The following is a 19,665-nucleotide window of genomic DNA, read 5'->3' as shown; positions in this document are numbered from 1 at the left end:
CCTACCCTTCTCACCAAGCTCTGCGAATGTGATTGTGAAATATGTGAAGACTCAGGAGCAATGTGGAGTGGCTTTGTGCAGTGTCCTTTGCTTGTCTTTGCAAATATATGCACGTGATGATATGAACGGATACTCCTCCGTTGTGTGGAATTAGCTGCGTGACCCGGCCGAGCCAAACTCTCGGGAACATGTTTGTCGGCCCGTGCTCGGCCCAGCCCGTGGTACTGGCGTATTTTGTCGGCCCGTCCTCGGCCCAGAGCACACAGCCACTAAGAAGCGGTGGATCGGGCCCGGCCCCGTGCAGGGCTCTAGTCTAGACTAGATGACATGATCTGGATGTTTCGGTACATTTTTCAGTGTGTGGCATGGTCACGGTGCCTTCACCATTAAATGCCTTGTGTGACAGTAAAAATTTTGTTTAAGCCTCACAACTGCTACTGCAATATTTTGAACAAAAATCATGACAGTGTATTTGTCGTGTGCGTTAACACAAGACCGCTTTTCGAATGACCTGGTTCATATGAAGACCATCCTATAAAAAAAAAGAAAAAAACACCTTACGTGAATGTGAACATGCATGATGTCACCGACAGTGCTGAAACTTCGAAGTTGAATGAGGCTGCACAGAAGTTGTGCCACATTTAATTTTTTTTAAATATTTATTTTAGATATTTTTATATTTATTTTTGTTTATTTTATATTTATTTTTATATTTAATTTATATTATATTTAATCAACAGTAACAATGTTGTAGATCAAATACAGTGAACCCTCATTATTATGACCATGGTCGTTCCCGAAAATTTTGGTCATAATGCGGAATTGTCATATTAACGGGGGAGACTTGCGGAGGTTTCACTGCATTGTTCCCCAGGAGTATGGTCGTAAAGCACATATGTCAGATTATCGGAGGTCATATTAACGAGGGTTCACTGTAGTTGAATAGCAGCCACGATCTAATTCAGCCTCAATATCTTGCCAACACAGCATTTAAATTTTAGTCCCGTCAACTACGCACTCTCACGACACTGACTTGACAACATTCATCAACACTCACTGATGACCTGTCCTTACCTGCTCCAAGATCAAAGTTTCTTTTGACCTCACCACTAGTTGTCTGCATGCGAGTTATGTCTTGATATCTATCACAGCCACTGTTTGCTTCACATGTTTTCCTACTTCTTTTCCTAACCATGCTCACACTTTGGATTTCCAAACCTTTCACTGTCACGGTGAGTATTCTGAGCTTGATTCACCTGTTCCTTTACACGTGTGTGCTTTATCGCATATTGTACCATCATCCATTACCCTCGAATTGTACCTGAACCGTGTCGAAAAGTTGCGGAAACTGCTCCCTGTGCACCGATTAACAGAGTGTGCTCTAATAAGATGTCTGCACCCTCAACCGAGACAGCTATGTGCTCGTGCGCATGGACGAAGGTTGAAAGCACTTACGAGTTTAGTTTACATTTTTTGAATGCTTTCGGCAAGTGGTGCTAAATGACAACATGAAGAGGAAAGGAAAAACATATGTCTGCCCGATGTTTCACGGTCAAAGTACATTGGCAGTCGGGGAAGGTGATGCCATCGTTTGACTTACATACGTGTCACTGCGATGTCCTATAGTTTCGGGTCCAGCTTTTAATGTGTTCCTCAACAGACGACAGCTATTGACTGATAAGTTGAGCATAGAAGCATTTTCTGAGAATTTTCATCTCAAAGTGAGGGGGTGGGGGACCCAAATCTGCTACTTTCTTGCGGGCATTTTGGGGGTGTGAGGGGGTGCTGGGAAAATCCCTGTGACCAGAGGCAGATCCAGGATTTTTCTGAGGGGTGGGGGGTCAGGATATCCTGCCCCTCCCTAAATTCGCCCCTTCCTGTGACCATATGCTCGAGCATAGTCAGCAGGGCAGACGACTGTGTTGCAGACGACTGTGTTGCAGACGACTGTGTTGCAGACGACTGTGTTGCAGACGACTGTGATGCAGACGACTGTGATGCAGACAGCTTTGTAGAGCGACATATCACGACGAATTGATGACGATATCATGCCAAGCTATTTCTGAATGGCTCATTACCGACGCTCAAGCCTCCCCACGCAGGTTCAATGGACGCTATTATGATGGACGTGCCAAATTTCGGCACAACACACATGGGTTCGCGATGCAGAAGACGCGTCAGGAATTCGGGCCGTTTCGAAAACGAAACGGTGCCAATTCGTCTGGCAGCCACAGCCCAGTGGGCTCGGTGCTCGCGCTGCTCTGCACGTCACACATGGACGGGGGGCCTGCGCCAATTTATTTTTGCATTCCCTCGCCGTTTCCGCTCGAGCGCGCGCCGCCCCCGCGCCCTACAGGGCTGCTGGCTCAATGGTCGGAGAGGAGAAAATGAAAACGGCCGACCTCCAGCGCCATTCACGGATTCGATAGATACGCGAAGCACGCCGGGAAGGCGAGAAAGAGAGGAGAAAGAGGCGAAGAGGCAGCGCGCGACGCGAACGTTGCGGCATCTGGTGGTCAAAGTGGGAAGTAGTCGGTTACACATAATTATGGAGGAGGGCTCAAAGAGTGAGAGAGAGGGAGGTGGAGTGGAGTGGAGGGAAGGGACAGCTTTTTCACTAAATAATGATGTGCAACAGGAGACAGTTACCTGTTTCTCCCAGTATCATATTTACCCGTTTCACGGTACACACACCCATATTTCTCCTCCTTGCTCTCCTCCGCAGGTTCCGGTGACCTGTGCAACATCCTGCACGACTCAGACATTGGCGACGACGAGGTGTTCATGACCCTGGAGCTCCCCGTCGACTCCCGTTCTTCCTCGGGTTCATCTTCCGGCGGCAGCAGCCTGTCGCCCGCCAACCACCTGCACCGCATCAACTACGTGCGCCGGGACACCCCGAAAGAAGAACTGCCCCCATCACACGAACCCTACTCGTACGTCCAGTTTGCCAAGCACGAGTACTCCTACCCGCTCGTCGAAGCCCTCAAGGGCAGCACACAGCGCGACACAGCGCCCGTCACCACCACCACCACCACCACCCTACCTCCGACCAACCCAAACAACACGGCCAAGAAGGCCCCCCCGTTGCCCACCAAGGCCACCAGGGGCAGCGGCGGGGGGCAGAAACGCAGGCAGTGCAGGCACTGCCTCGAAGAGTTCACGGAAGACAGCAACAGACGCGGGTCGTGCGAGTACGCGCCGGATGGAGTGCTGGCCTGCATAAACGCGGCCTCCTGCATCTCGTGCGCGCATTGCATGCTCTACCACTGCATGGCCGACGCCGAAGGAGACTTTTCTCAACGACCCTGTTCGTGTGCAGGATCGCCGAGGGACTGCAGGAGGCGGTGGGCGGGTCTGGCGCTCCTGTCGCTTCTTGTGCCGTGTCTGTGGTGCTACATGCCCCTGAGGGCTTGTCACCGGGCAGCCGTGAGCTGTGGGCTGTGTGGTGGGCGACATCAAGTGTAGCCGAGACCGCAGTTAATACTCCCTGCCGGGACGACATCCAAGCTGTCGATGGTCGTCGACTTTGCGACTTCCTGTGACTTTGCAGCGTCTTGGGTCTGACCGGAAAACGTGTCTCGCCAACCGGAGCTCTTCTGTACGAGCCCCTCAGGGGGGCGACGCGCGGATGAGACGGGTCGTCCGGAACAGCTCAAGTAGTGCGCGCCGGGTCTCCAGGAAGAGCAACGTCGCTTCCGCGGAGGCTTGAGTGTCCACCCCCTGCGCCGTCGTGTGACGTCGGAACGCTGTCACTATAAGACGTGCGAGCGGTGCAACGGACACTTCTTCCTTCCCGATGTCGCCAAGACAGGTGTGACAATATTAGCCGAGAGATTTTTTTTTTTTTAAACTGGCAGTGACTGTTTGTCTGTACAAATTCACGTTGCTTTTTTTCCGTTTCATTTGCATGCCATGACATGGAGTTCCGCTTTTGTGTAAAAAAAAAAAGCCACGGTTTTTGCTTCTCGAGTGCTTTCGTACCCCCCAGTCCGCTCTACAACGTTCCTTCGCGTTGTGCTTACGTTTCCGAGACGAAAAATGGCCCAAGGCATACTTTTTGCAGCCCGATGTAGGTGCCCCATCGTGCATGCTACACGTTGTCATCCCCCACTTCATCATCACGAGATGGTTGCACCGCGGTCATAAGAGCAGCGTTACGTAGAGAGCCCCGATCAAGCTCCTGATATGTAAGACAATAGAGAGCCATACCATGGAAGATTAATGATTTTTTTTCCCCCCTTGGAACTTGACCCACAACCTCAACCCACCTTTTTTTTGTTTGTTGCTTATTCAAAAGAGGAAAGTTTATCTGTCAATGCTGCGCGAGATTATTATTACGACCCATAATGTGTTTCACTGTTAAGCGAAAAAGGGTCAACCTAGCTTAGGTCTTTCACTGAAATATTGGCAAAACATTGTCCCCGCTTTTTAAAAATTATTTTTGTCCCTAACCATCAAAACCGGGCCTTTGGATTCGTCTAAGGGCTCCCGTAAACAACGGCATTTAAAGGGGAGACGCATGTACGACAATACGCACGACTCTCCACACAGTTTCGGGTCACGATCGGCAACGTGCTACATTCACGTGCACGGTGACATCCCAGCGGGACGTCATCACTCTCACTTTATTTCACGTAACTAAATTTGCTCACATAATAAAATACGGTAAACGACGACGACGCATTCGTCATCATGTTTCTTACTCAACAAAACTATGAAATCTGAGCACAACAAAATTGATCTCTCGTTATGTTCTGAACGCGCCTTTTCTTGGACCCGTCACATCTATGAGAGCGGCAACATCACTGGCTGCTCAAATCGTGATGCAGTTGATCGGATCAGCGTTGTCGCGTAGTGACGTCATGTACTTTACCGGATTCTGTCCTGGCCGCTTTGCCTTACAACATGGCGTGCGCTTTGTCGTTCATGTATCCCTCCCTTAACTGTGCTGCATTCACCCGAATGAGCCGCTGACAGCTCTAGAAGTCCAGAGCTACGAACTACAAAATCTTACGACCGTGGCACATGCCCTGCATTTCGCATCGTCATTCTTTCCTTTTTTTTTCTCTCTCTCATCCACTAAATTGAAGGAAAAGAGGCATACTTTTACGACGCATACAGCCCTTTTTCGCATACCCCATAACTTTTTAAAAACATGTTTCTAGTCCCACACCCCTTCATTTTTGTAAGAGGCTCTTCGCCTCATCACGGTTTTCCCAGTCTTCTCATCAAACTCAGGAAGGAGTAATCACAATGCGTCGGCAGGACAGCCCACCATGCCCAACGTGCATGTGCAGGAGATAAGATTAGTTAAGGAGAGCGCAGAGGATATGATTTCTCTCTGGGTCAAAGTGTCCGGCCGCGCTCGAGAGCGTCTCCCCCACCCCCACCCCACCCCCACTTCGACGCACGACAAAAATTGTGAAAACACTTTTTTTTTTTTTGCTGGGACTCTTTGCTCAAAAGATGAAACAACCAGTTCTACGGCGAACAACACATTTTGTCTCTATCCAATGCGGAGAACGTGTAAATAATTGTTTAGAAAAAAAAAAAAGCGAAACCGATGAAGCATGTGCGTGTGTGTCAACCGTACGAATGTGCGCGCGCGTGTACACGCCCTGTCTCGCGGAGGGTCGGGCACCCGCGCAACAAGCCCGGAAAGGCTGGAAGGTGGTGTCGCAACGGCAAGAGATGACGGCGGCATCCGCTTCGTACCCGACGTTCAGTGATACGAAATGTCCGTGCCAGGATACGCAGCTCCGTACTTCTTGCGTCAAGATGATTTTACTTAAAACGAGGCAAGACAGTGATACCTCGACACCTCCGACCCGCACACGTGTACTGTCCGAGGACGCTCCAAGACACCGACCCACCCCAACACTGAACAAAAAAAAAAGAAGAGGTTGCAAGTCGCTACCGTCAAGCCTGTGCTTCTACCCATCTGTTTCCCCCGACGACGTGCACAGTTCTTTCACCGAGAAAAAAAAAAAAATGTGTGTGATGTTTGGTATATTACCCAGCCCCACGTTTCCGTCAAGCACTGCTTCTCGCAAGGCCGCGGCACTGGCGGACTGCACCGCGCAAGCCAGTGGCGCCAACGTTGATGACGGGAGAGAGGCGGAGGGAAAGAAACAAGTTGTTTGGACTGAATACCCACGTCGTTATGCCGCACTTTCTTGCTCCGTAACATTTTTCCGCCTACCTTAAAAAAAAAAGTGTTCTGTGTACACAACACGAATGCGAGAAAAGAAAGGAGGAGGAAAAAAAAAGTGGTAGAAGAGAGAGAGGAAAATGTTACGGAGCAAAACATGGCGTCGGTCGCCCTTTCTTGTGTGTTATTTATGAGCTAGTAGAGCCAAAGAATTTATATTAAGATGCAAGCCCTATTATGACCCTTCATTCATTCTCGACTGCATTGTTAGTGGATGTTATTGTAAATACGAAGACAAGAGCCTGAGGGAACGGGCAATAAATGATTATTATGAATTTCTTCTGCGTGCGTGGTTACGTTATTTCCAGCAGGGTTCCCGCTGGTGCTTGAAACACTTGAATACACTGCAATCGAAACATACCTGTAGCTTATGAATATTTTTGTGAAACATGAAAGCCCCGATCATATGTACCGAATTTCACATCCCGCACAAAATTGGTGGCTGAGCCTTAATGAATTTTTGTTACAAAATTCGGTGGGAACCATGTCTAGGGGTGAGCGTCAGCATTTGCAGGGCACCCACGCTTCTAGAACGATGTACGACAAACGCTTTTACTTCTGTTCATATAAACTGCTTAGGAACATTATGCCATACACAGTCGTCCAATAACAGCAGTTAACTGCAAAGCAACGCAACTAATGACACACAGTTTTGGATTCACTAAGGATTCTTAGTTGCAGCTGCAGCTGCAGAACGTTGGTTAAGACACTAATGCTTACTCGCGGATGGTGATATCTGCATTTAGTCAGTCCGGAGTTGAAAACGATTTCCGTCCACAGATCGAGATGCATAAATACGCAGCTATAGCCAGACCTATACAGTCAACCCTCGATTTATGAACACCCTCGGTTCCCCAAAAAATCGTTCATAAATCGAAGGATTCATAAATCGAAAATTCAGTTAACTGAGTACTATCGAGCAAATGCAACAGTATTTTCGAGTTGGGATTGTGCTTATAATGCCATATATTGTGTAATTTTGCTTTGGACCATGCCTTCTGCTGTATCAATCTCACACAGAACAGACGTTAGACCACACTCTGTTTACTATGCAGTACTAAATTGTTAAATTTTGCTTTGGACCATGCCTTCCGCTGTGTCAATCTTGGAAATAAGAGATGTCACCACATTCGCACTGGACTGGTCTCGGATTTCCTCCGGGATTTTTAACCTCCGTTTATTAATCTCCGGGTGACAGCGACCACCTTATTCATCAACTGAGGTCAGGAACACTTGGTCGCACCTTGTACGACCCCGGAAGACCCGTTTGTTCTTCGGATTTCGAGGGGTTAAGAACCGAGGGTACAATACCTGGAAAACGTTTTGTCTGTTCAGACGTCATTCATAAGACCACGGAATTATCCCTTTGAAGGTTTCTGTTGACCTCGGAACGATCCGTTCATAAATTGAGGGCAAAAACGCTGGGCAACTCCTAGTTGGTTCCCAGAAATTCCGTTCATTATTCGAATATCGAGGTTCATAAAACGAGGGAAAAATGAATGGAAAAAGTTTGGTTCCCCGTGCTCGTGTTCATATAACGAGGAAATTCATAAATCGAAGGTTCATAAATCGAGGGTTGACTGTACACGTACTCGTAGTTCTTTTTCTTCCTGACAGAAAGACGATTTTGTTCCAACCGTAGTAAATTATTTCAGGTAGTGAGGGCTGGAGAGTAAATTCGCTGGGATCCTCACTCCTCCTGGAAACCCGACAGTTTTCTTCGTGTGCGCCATTATGCTAAAGATACTCATATTTTCTAAAGTCGACACTCATGGATGGAGTTCCCTTTAATTTCCGATTGTTGAACTCTCGGTTTTGCTTTCTTGCTCCCTAATCACTTGTATTACACTAATTAATACCAATAGTAAGCTCTGAAACTGAAGTATAGATTACACTGAAAAAGGGTCAACAGATAGTTTCGATAGGTACAAAACAACCCCCGAACACAAGGGGAAATGAAAAGCTTAGTCACAATGTTTTGTGGCTGGTTCAGCATGAAAGGTGAGTGCATAATATTTCGTTTTTCTTTCTTCATTTTTATTTCTTGCAAAATGTGGTACTCAGCGATCGCTTATGGAGTCATATACCCTCAACCAAGCTCAAATGTGTGTTTTTACGAATTACTCTTATTTTCAAGAAGCTCCATAAAATCAGGATTTAACACAATGGGGTCATAGAAACTAGTGATTTAACAAGACCCCCCTACACCCCCCAAATGTTTGGCAAGATCCCCCAATTTTTTCCTGTGTACCACTGTTACAATGTAAGTGCAGCCCCAATTTTTTTGCAACACCCCCACGAGCTTGTTGTCCTGGATAAACTACTGATAAAGACTGATATAAACCTAGTTAATAACCCCTCATAAACCCAGTTAATATTATAATGAGCTGCATGGGAAATTGCACCTTTTGATATTTCATAAACTTCACAGGACGGATTCCATATGAAACAGGTTTTGCAGCCATGCAGGAAAAAGAAAGGAAGCAAAAAGCTGTGCACCCCTATAACGAATATTCATGCAGACGACTTATTTTCGCAGCGAAGCTAAAGCCCCCAAGCGCCATCTAGGGAGGGCGTCGTGCACTCACCGAACCTCCGCACTGCGTGCCATCTCACGCCGGTTGTGCGGAGCTCTATCTTTTATTCGTGCCTAGATAGATGGCGCTAGGTTAAAACAGAAATCGAAACAACCGCATTGCCAGTATAGTGTAGCGCAGGTTTACATGCAGCCTATCTTGATCCCGCGCTACATACTGCAAATGCGATTTTTTCGGTTTCTGTTTTATGATATTATGCTCAAGCAGGCATCGCGCTCAAAATATCACTTCATATCAATGCCAGATCACATACAGTCAAACTCCTTTATAGCGAACACCTTTTTAACGAAAATACTACTACAGCAAATTTTTTTTGCGGTGCCGCTGGAGCCTATAGGTCCAATAATAGACATCCTTTTTAACGAAAATACCTTTACTGCGAATTTTTTTTTTTTTTTTTTTTTTTTTTTTTGCGGTCCCCTGAGTTTCGTTGTAAAGGAGTTTGACTGTAATTGTGTGGGATGGATAGCATAGATTGTGTGGGATCAACAAGTCTCGTACATTGAAAGCAAAAAAAGAAAAAAGAAGACGAAGAAGAAGAAACAAAATCAATACCCAACCCCTTTGCAATGCGCCGGGGCCGTGAGGTTAACTGTATCAAATGTTCGTGAACAAATATGTTTCACTGCTTTAGCATTTTGTCCATGAACAAATATTAACAAATAAACGAACGAATACATCCACTGCAAGGAATTTGACAACAGCAGCTCAAAATTAAAAAAAAAAATGCTAGCATGGTTACCGACATGGTGAGTCGGTTCCATGTCTATTAGAAGCGAAATCATTTCTTTCATGGGACGCAACGCAGCACTCCCTTCTGTACTTGGCGAAGTTCATCAACACTTACCAACGCAGGGCAGCTACAGCGACATCGACCTCACGTTCGTCAGCGAGTCGCCCTCACCTGTCAAAGAGGAGAAACACGCGCGTCAGGAAGGCGTCCTTTCAAGGTCGCATAACTGGGGAGAGCTAAAAAAAAACCTCGGTCATAAACACAATGGCATGGAACTATAAAACGAAAGCTGACTCGAAGATGAAGGCTGGAAATAAAATATATTTCTCCAGACACAAAAGGATGGTCGACCTCTGGCGGGGAAGCAAAGAACTAACAGAGACGCAGGAAGGTATGTTGCACGTGCGCAGGAGCAATCCGAGGGCATCTTTTAGAAACAAACAGCGGTGCAAAAACAAAATCAGCATTGTTGATGTAAGCATATTTTTATTTTTAATTCCGCTCTAGCACCGCGATGCAACTGTGGTTGTGAGCGGTGCAGAGACGTAGGCAGACAATATGGAGAGGGGTGTACCGCGAAATAAAGTGATCGAAATCCCCGTTGCAAAATAAACTAGCGTAAATAAATGTTATCTGACTATAAAATGCACAGTCGCGGGCGGGAAACTGCCAACGGCGAACTGAGACTAACCTGAACATAAAAATGCAAGCACCGAACTGACTAACAATAAACTAACCAACATACCGCGCGCCGACCTCTCAGTCTTTAGCATGACCCTGGAGCTAAGTGTGTGTATACTCAAAGAAAAAGGGAGGCATTTTAGTACTTCTGGGGCTAGATGCATCGCCATAGTCATTAGACCCTTTGGCTTCGCAATCACCGGACCGAACATGGTCTCTGTTCGCCACATCAACAGTCGTGCCAGTCGTCCTCATTCTGTTGTTCATGGCATCGATGCGGACGTCAATCGCATGCACCGCTCCGCGTGTGAGAGGGGAGTGATGTGGCGGCTCGTGGACGACGACAACGCGTCTCTGCTGCCACGCGCTACAGCGCCTGGCAGCCACTTCTACCGGAACTGTTCTAGTGAGGCCACGCTCATCTGCCCGCTGGGACATTCCATCATCGCCGGTCAGTACTCATGCAGAGGGATGCCACCTCCTCTGCAACGCCACCAGCAATATGGTGCAATCAAGGCCTCAGAACACAAAGCCATGATAGCTACATGATAGACACAGTGGCACCTGTACATGCTGTTGGCATGGAGCTTGGTCAATTTCAAGAGCTTGGTCATCCCTTCTTACAATGAGGATCGCACGCACTGCTGTGCAAAAAAATAAAGAATCCAGTTTGAAACGCTTCGAAAAATGTATCCAGTAATAGCCTTTCTGCAAACATATAACAAGTACATGTGATGCAAGACGTACAAATATGACAATTTGTCAACCGCAATATTCGGAAAACCACGAAAATTACGAAGCCTGCGTCACGACGACAAAACTAAGAGATTAAACGCTCACAACGCTTGCTTGCGGCGGTAAGCACAAACTATAGTTCACTGTGCACAAACCACGCCAGAAGTCCGCACTCCTTCTTTCCAGCGCAGACACCCGTAAGATTAATTAACCCGGTCAGCTTCCAAGGCCATATAGTTCGTGAACCCTCCACCAGGGCGTCGCTTGCTACCGCCTGATTATCTCGCAATTGTGTTCACGCTGTAATTAAAGATTGCGGCGGCGTTGTCCATCATTTGCGTCTGGCAACAAGGTGTGGCGGATAGCACGTGTGTGGTCACGCGAGAAGGGGGCGGCCATGTTTGACGGGTAGGCGTGTAATTTTTGAACGCAGTGCGTCTGTGCTTGAGCTTGACTTTAGCGACCTGTACATGCGGATATAGATATTATATACACTAAAGTGTGCAGGACGGCGTGGAAGGAATAGGTACAGATGTTATCGAATAAGCGAGTGTTATATGGTACGTGTGGGAGTCTGGATAGAGGTGCTATACGCGTTATTGCTGTACGGCGATAGTTTGTAGCGTGTTCAATGTATGTGTGCAATGATCTGTGGCCTTCTGGGTGAACTGCAATCAATTTCGTGGTTGTTTTCCTTTCTGTTTGTTGGTTTATTTTCCTTTTTGTTTTTGTTTTTTTCTTTCTTTGCTGGGAATAGCAAGCCGCCGCAGCGCAGGCTAACCTTTCCCTCCTTTTTTTTTTTTTTAGAATAAACATATTCCCCCAATATATAGGTGCGAGATTCCTGTATCTGCAGGTTTGTTGTGCTAGCTGCCAATTCAGTTGAAGAACGGGTGTTCGGGCCTCCGTATTTTTCTGGTGAGGGCAGTGATGCTGGTAAGTATCTCTTCAGGCAACCATGCACTGAAATTAAAATAGGGGCACGTATATACGTCACCTTTCGTGACCGCTCACTCATCCGCCCCACTCAGGCAGTCACGTGGTAACGTGACGTTTGGACAACACGTGACAAAGCGTGTCGCGGTGGGCCCTGGCGTTTAGTCGGCACTTCTTTGTGTCACGTGATACGATGGGCTGAGGTAGCTTGTCAGAGAACCACAATATTACAAAGTCTTCTTTTAAAGGTTTGTAAGTGCGTACATGTATACCAGCATGACTTTTTCAGCTCTTCCAACCTTTTATATTTGCCTAAATACAAAGAAGAAAAATCTACATCAACGTTCGTACTAACTCAACTCATCTAAACCATTACAAAGTGCCCGTGTGAATGAAGCCTTCGACATCAGCTATGCGTAATATTTGCCTTTATCGCATGTCATGCTCACCTCTATCGCGCCTGTTCCATTAACCCGCGGTATTCTTTACAACATCTTCGTCCTCAAACACTATATCTTTCTCCCTCAAAAATGCTAATTTGTACCACATTAGCATATCGACACGTACGCCAGCAGCCGGTCAGTCACCCAGACTCGATAGTTTCATAGCGTCCGATCATTTCTTTTTGTACCTTTTTCCCTGTATGTATTCATTGAATACCATATCTCCAAACAAACACGACAAAATGACGCATGAGGCTGTCGTCATCTTCTACTTTCCCACGAAACGTGGGGTACACCCCCCTACGCCTCGAACCTCACGTAATCCGTCCCCTAAACTTGGCGGAGATAGCGATCAACCAATCTAGCAACACTGGGAGTGCGGCTCACGTGCGCCACCCGGCGGTGAATGCAGAAACTACACCGATTTCTGCTCCAGATACCAATTCGCTGCCGATACTTTGCAATCTGACCGTCTTTTAACCTGACTTGGCGGCGCTTCAAATGCCTGCTTTGCGTAAGTGCTCAGATAATGTGGCGCCCCTTGGTTGCCGTACGTGCTGATGACGTTGACTGGGACCAGTAAACAACCTGGTTGATAAATCGAGGAGCTCGCAACGCGATGACGTTTTTAATTTCCCCGCTCACACTATGTGCGCCCAAAGTGTGCGATAAGAGATCCAAGGAAAAACAAACATATCAATCAGCATCGCGATGCACGTAGTGACGATAATTGTGATTAATATTTCCTGTCAAGCTGAATTATTTCGTGAGCGCGTGAAAGGGGAGGGGAGTGTGTGACGAGGGCTGTTGGTCAGCATGTCGTTAGGGTTAGGGTGGCAAAGACCGATGACGTCATTTAAGTTACACAAGTGGTGCGTTATGGGGGAGGTGATAGAGAAAACCAGATCGAAAGGTGGGTGAGAGGGAACGTACTATCGCGGGGTGCTTGCCCTTAATGAGTATATTAAACTATAGGCTCGGTTTTGTGCTTCGGTCGTGTCAAGAGACTTTTAAGTGCGCTTGATAACGTAACTGCTTTGACACATGGGGTTAACGGGTGCCCTTGCCAATTGCTGGAGAGAATAACCCCCGCCGCCATCCATTCCTGATGAGGTGACCTATTGAAAAGTCCGATGAATACGAGAAGGGAACTTGCAAGAAAACACAATGTGGATTAATAACGATAAGAACGGTGTTGACGTCTCGGCAGGTAAGTCCGCGTTAAAGGAACGATGAGGTGACATTTAACGTGACTCGAAAGAGACCTCTAACCGACGAACGTCATCATGACGTTGGTAAACAGACTGAAACCGAAACAAATCTGAAGGGGAGGGCTGGGTTCCACGAATTGGCACTTGTTCGCTGCCTCCTATTGAAAGAAAAGTAGGACCGAAGGTCGCGTCCCTTTCGGGGACCATCGTAATCCCCTCAAGACCGTGGCTTTCGAGCGCGACCTTGTTCGCCTCTATAGCTTTGAGCGTAGTCCAACTCTACCAAATTGGTGGTGCTGTACACTATGACGTCATTTGTTTACAAAGAGGGAGAGGTCTATTGACACAGGGTTAACCCCGCGTCAAGCTGAGGCATCATCAGGAGCAAATATTTTCGCTCTGCGGTGTATTGTAACTGCGCAATCAAATTTACAAAAACAGCCGGGGAAAGCAGCCGCGGACGGCCGACACGATCCTCGCGTGAGATAGGGAAGTTCCCGCCCCCCCCCCTCTTTGTTTCTTTCCTATCACCTCATGCGCCACTTATACGTGCTTGAGCTGTGCTGCTCTGCGTCGCGAGTCACGTGTAGTGTATATACAAATCGGAATTCCCTGTACAGAAACTTTTGAAAATTCCGCGCTAGCACTGCGAAGCAACTGTGGCTATGAGCGGCTTACAGACGTAGAGAGATGGAGAGAGGACAGCAGGAAGGAGTGGGGGGACAGGTGGGGTTAGTATGCGTCCTGGGCCGACTTCAGGGGGAACTGTGCCGACATGCGTCTGAAATGTCTGCCGGAAAACCCAGAGGAAACCTCAGACAGCACAGCCGATGAGAGGATGAATAGTAACAGTCAACTTATGATACACCAGGCGTGATCCCACAGTACTATACTGGCAGATCCATTCGGGAAGCAGAACGTATGCAGGAGTAGGAAACGCAGTTCGTTAACTCCTGGTTGTGTGGCATCTCGAAGGTCACGACTCTCGCACAAGACTTGCCGAGGAGGTCACGCACGACTGGCCAATTAGAGAGCTATCTGTGCGTCGTTAAAGTGGCATTATATCGGGTGTCAGACACGGCTATTAAGATACATTAGCTTTCCTCGTACCTTTGATCAGCAAACCATGCTATCGGGTATGCTTCGTGCTAAGCATCGCTATGTCCACGGACAGTGGGAGTCGGAAGTGGGGATAGTCAGTTGCGGTAAGACGTAGAAAAGACCCAGTAAACCATCGTTATAACGAAGCCAACGGGACCAGAAAAATATTCGACATAAGCGGAAATTCGATATAAGCGGAAGTGCAACAAAAGCAGAGACATTAGGCTCCGAAACATCAGGTGAGCTTAGAAAAAACACTCAAGCAAGACAACTCTGGTAGTCAGCACCTTGGTAGCATCTTGAGTTGAGTATATCGGAAAAGAAAGAGAGGGAGAGAGAGAGAGAGGTAAAGCGTGTGGTAGGTTTGTCGCCGATTCGCCAGGCGCACTAAGCATTAGTCCGCTGGCAGGACACTTCGAATAACTGGGTTCGGGTCTCACGCGTCGGGACAGCGTGACAGTTCGAATAAAGCGATAATTCGCAGAAAGAGACTTCGTTATAACGATTGTCTATTCGTCTCAAGCATACGTTTTTTTTTCTTCTTCTTCTTCTTCTCCATCTTATGTCGTTTGTGTTCTCTCCCTCTTGGTGATGTACAGATTAGTAATTGACTAACCAACACATAACGCTTCAATTGTTCGTGCAACAAGGGAAATAAAAAATGACGAATTTCATTCGATGGAAGAAACAAGACCAGGACCCCGAAAAATAAAGAGAGATAGTGATTACTTCCATTTGTGGCTGGGGCCCATATAGGAGACGATGATACAGACCTTGAGCCTATCTGCGGGCTTTTTTCGATTGGGGTTTGTATACTCTCCTGTCAATATATACGCCTTATCACCCTGTTTTGGCAACCCCACTCGTGTGCAGTTTGCTTAGTCTTTGAACAGTGCACTGCACCAAAGCCCCCGAGTAAGTGTCTCTGCAATGCAGGAAAGAAAACTTGCAGAATTGACGCTCGAGAAAAAATAGTTTTTGACAGGCCAGGAGGAACGTACAGAGAATCTGTTACAGCACGATGGAGGTGAAAAGGGGTTGCCTTTGGTAATAGTATGAGACCAATAAGCCATGTTCCTCATGAATATATGCATACCAATCACAACCATTAGCTGACGTTACGCATTTGATGCTGAAATTTTCACAGTACTTTCAATGTTAGAAACCAAACACGCCTCACAGCAAGAAGCATTTGTAGTGGAAGAATGGTTCCGTTTGTGTATTTCACACGTATACCACCGTATGTATTCCACGTGTCTGTTGCCTTAGGCTGCATTTCTAGCAAGTACATGTAGTACCAACTACACCAAATCGCAACGCTTGTACTGAAATTCACGGTTGTCATACACTTGCACGGTGGAGTACCCCAGCGTACGTCAATGCGCCAAGGTCAGTATTTTTTTTTTCTCCGCGTTTAGTCAGTTTTTTATGGCTTTCTGTTGTGGCACAGCGTCATAAAGCATTCCAGCCGGCCTTTGTATCACGCACAATTGGAACAACAATATATAAACTACAGACACAAGAAGTTACGAGAAGCCTTCATTAGCTCCTTTCAAATATGAAGACATTCGACCCATATTCAAACTCAACCGCAAACAGCAGAGAAAGAACCTCCGGTGAACGGGTTAAACACAAGGTTGCTAGAGCTGGACGCATTATACGGTGCCACACTCCCGCTACATTTGACAGGGTGTGAGCCTTCTCGACGCGACAATAACGCCAGCATTAGCGCTAAAGGTGGCATTTTTTCTTAGTTATTTTTCTTTTTTAAGGCGTTACTTCCGACACGCGTTGGTACGCCAGATCATCTGCGAAGTACAAGAACGTGTGGCAAATATCAAAGGCGTCGCGCATAACGGGCTGAGTTTGAGTTTGATTATAGAAAAAAAACGGGTTACATACTGGGTGGACCGCTCTTTATATACATATACGTATATAATGCGTCTAATTATTTCCTGCGCGTGTCTTACTGTGACAGCTTCGAGAGCGGACGACCTATATATTTCGGTATGACAAAGAATGCTGCCGTTGTTCACGCGTTTGGACGAGCTTTTAAGCCAATATAACCGTAGGGTTCCGCGTTTTAATCTTTTATTTTTGGGAGTATTCGGCGTATGTTTTTCGCTGTTTATTGATTTTCACAAAATCGGCGTTTTTTTTTCTATGTTTTTCCTGGCGTGTGCACGGTCTACCCGACATTTATCGGCGAATAGAAATCACAATGCCATTTCAGTGCTGCGCGTCTAGCGCAGCTTTACCAATAACAACAACCGTTACGAATTACAAGCTGTGTGACATCAAGTAAAAGTAGTAGACGAAGTAGAAAAGGAAGACGGACATTTTTCGAAAACATCGTATTTCTGTATGGCTTTCTGGTCTATGCAACTTGCTGGGCATGTGCAGCAATTTATCTCAGTCATAGTTCCTGGACTGTCCCTCTGTATTCGGTGTTTTTCTATTAAAACCGAATGAGGGAAAATTTACCCGGCGTACGTTTTTCGGTGTTTTTCGGTTAAAACCGAAAACGTGGAACCATAAATATAAGATAACGACCAACCGTCTCCGCTTGTCACGAAAGGTCGCCCGCTTGGTGGCGTCATATACTTGGTGGTCCGGCAGATTTTCCGGACGAACGTCGGCACAGTTTCTCCTGAAGTTGGCCCAAGTCGCATACCACCCTCTTCCTGCAGTGCAGTGTCCATCTGTTCACGTTTGTACGTCGCTCATAGCTACAGTTGCTTCGCGGCGCTAGCACAAAATACAAAAAAACACGTATACCTTGTGGCGTATATTAGCCAATTAACACGCAAGACAGAGCTCTTCGAACATATAGCGTATGTATAAGATGTGCTGAGAATCTTATATAATCTTATATATCTATCTTATCTTATATAATATATCTTATAGAATATATATATACAGAGAAATTTCACGGCTCTAAATAATAGGACTTTTTTTGTAATTTTTGATTTTTCAAAAGTTCTGCGGAAAGGTATCGAAGTCAGTTGTCTTCCACTTTCCACCTTCTATAGCTACAATTTAAGGTCCCATCTGTCCCGCCAACGTCACCTTTTCTTGATCCCACGTTAGCGCCGCGAAGCAACTGTGGCTATGAGCGGCGTGAAGACGTGGACAGATGGAGAGAGGACAGCGGGAAGGAGTGGGGGGACAGGGGGGTAGTAAGCGTCCTGGGCAGACTTCAAGGGGAGAACTGTGCAGACCAGGGCTGTGGAGTTGCCACTTCGGGGATGGAATCATTCCGGAATCATTCCAGATTTATCCGAGCCCGGAATGGAATTGGAATGGAATGGCGGAAACTGTCCTAGGAATGGAATGGAATTAGGCATTTTTTTCGCAGGCGGAATGGAATTGGACTGGTCCGGGTGCCACAAGGTCAAGGGCGAAATAACCTCCTATATAGCATTGTTGGGCTACGCAGCACGGTTACCGGTCCCGTTTCTTTTATTGATGGAATTAAAGGAGTGGAATGGGGTTGTCAAGCCATTACAGGAGTGGGAATTGGCCATATACCTTTTCATTCCGAAGAATTGGAAGGAATGAAATTATATCACAAATCTCCATTCCTCGGAATGGAATTGGAATGGAATGGGTGATCCCATTCCGCAACCCTGGAGCAGACATTCTTCTGGAAAGTCGCCCGGAAATCCCAGGGGAAAACCTCAGACAGCACATACGGTGGTATAGGATTCGAACCCGCAACCAGCTCCCCGTCTTTAGCACGACCTTGGTTACGACCAATAAGCGGACTCTATATACCCACTCTGCCATACGCCGTAGGTACCAATATCAATTGGCAAGGTTGTACCAATAAAGAAACCTTGGCTTTCCTAACATCAATCTAATCGCCATATAAAAACCACTTCACTACATCGAAGCAGTCTGCCATCGAAGCAGCCAGCCTCGTGTTCATCCCATAGAAGTCGGCCCAGGACGTCAGTCGTGACGTTGCCCACCTCTGTGAGGCCAAAAACAGCGAGCACCACCACCAAGCTTCCGGAAAAACCCCAGACAGTCGGCTGTGCTGTCTGGGGGTTTTTCCTGGGTTTTCCGAAGACTTTCCAGACGAATGTCCGGCACACTTTCCCCTGAAGTCTGCCCAGGACGCATGCTAACCCCCTTCCTGCTGTCCTCTCTCCATCTGTCCAACGCAGCTCACAGCCACAGATGCGTCGCGGCGCTAACACTTCGTCTTGTGTTATCCGAATAAATGTGAAAGAAAATTATTTGCATATCGATGTGAAGCTGCATTCCAAGTTTCACAGTAAATCGGGTTCGCAGGAAATGGGCATCCCGAATAGCGAAACCTTTCCGACGCCGCTATAACACTGCAGGCGTCTCTGCCAGTGAGACAGCGTGATGGATGTCACGTGGTTTCATGTCTCGCGTAACAACAACAACAACAACTTTATTTTCGGTCTTGGAGAGTGGGGAGTTTCATCGCAACAGGCGATACTCTACCCCAGTGCTTGGTGGAATGGGGGGAATAAAATAACGAGCCCCTTTACAATAACGATCGAAGTCCGATGGTGTCCAGAAATGTCAGAAGAGCTTTGAGCGCAGAGCGTTGCTGGGCTGGATTGGGCCAGGGACCAAGCAATTTCGGTAGGGAGAAAGGGCCAGAGTCCAGCTGACGAAGAGACTCGCGTAACACATTCTGTTACACATTCAGATACTTCACATAAATGCGCATATAGTTCACTGACTCTAATCGATATGCGTTTTTAATTGTACATTTTAGCAACTTCTAGCCCCACGAGCTTTTACTTCCAGTCCCAGTGAACCGGTACGGAATGACCTACACAGGTGCCGAGTTAATGCGCGTCTCTCCTCCCCTTATTGCGAGCCACTAATTATCGCGGCTTATCAGCCGCTACTCTCATTAATCTTTTTGATACCCGCAAGGCGGCGTAATGATTACACTTTCCATTACGCTACGTCGCAGAACTCCGCCTCGGCGCCCCAGAGTGCAGTATGGTGCACAAGCTTGAGGCGG

At 47.0% G+C, this 19,665-nt stretch overlaps 1 protein-coding gene and 1 long non-coding RNA gene across 2 annotated transcripts in view; one reads left to right on the top strand and one right to left on the bottom strand.

Annotated features, from left to right (window-relative positions):
- LOC135397254 (sprouty-related, EVH1 domain-containing protein 1-like) overlaps nt 1-6,493 on the top strand; it is a 31,414-nt gene extending 24,921 nt beyond the window's left edge. The window contains exon 3 of the mRNA XM_064628704.1: nt 2,726-6,493. Within this exon, the coding sequence (XP_064484774.1) occupies nt 2,726-3,468 (743 nt within the window). The 3' untranslated portion in view covers nt 3,469-6,493. The remainder of the gene's footprint in view (nt 1-2,725) is intronic.
- LOC135397261 (uncharacterized) overlaps nt 1-19,665 on the bottom strand; it is a 95,859-nt gene that overhangs the window by 26,226 nt on the left and 49,968 nt on the right. Inside the window, exon 3 of the long non-coding RNA XR_010423620.1 lies at nt 9,659-9,715. This is a non-coding gene — a long non-coding RNA (uncharacterized LOC135397261). The remainder of the gene's footprint in view (nt 1-9,658; nt 9,716-19,665) is intronic.

Source organism: Ornithodoros turicata, chromosome 6 (assembly GCF_037126465.1).
Source record: "Ornithodoros turicata isolate Travis chromosome 6, ASM3712646v1, whole genome shotgun sequence".
Taxonomy (NCBI): Eukaryota; Metazoa; Arthropoda; class Arachnida; order Ixodida; family Argasidae; genus Ornithodoros; species Ornithodoros turicata.
Note: the sequence above shows the minus strand (reverse complement) of the source record. Positions and strands in the feature narration are given on the sequence as shown.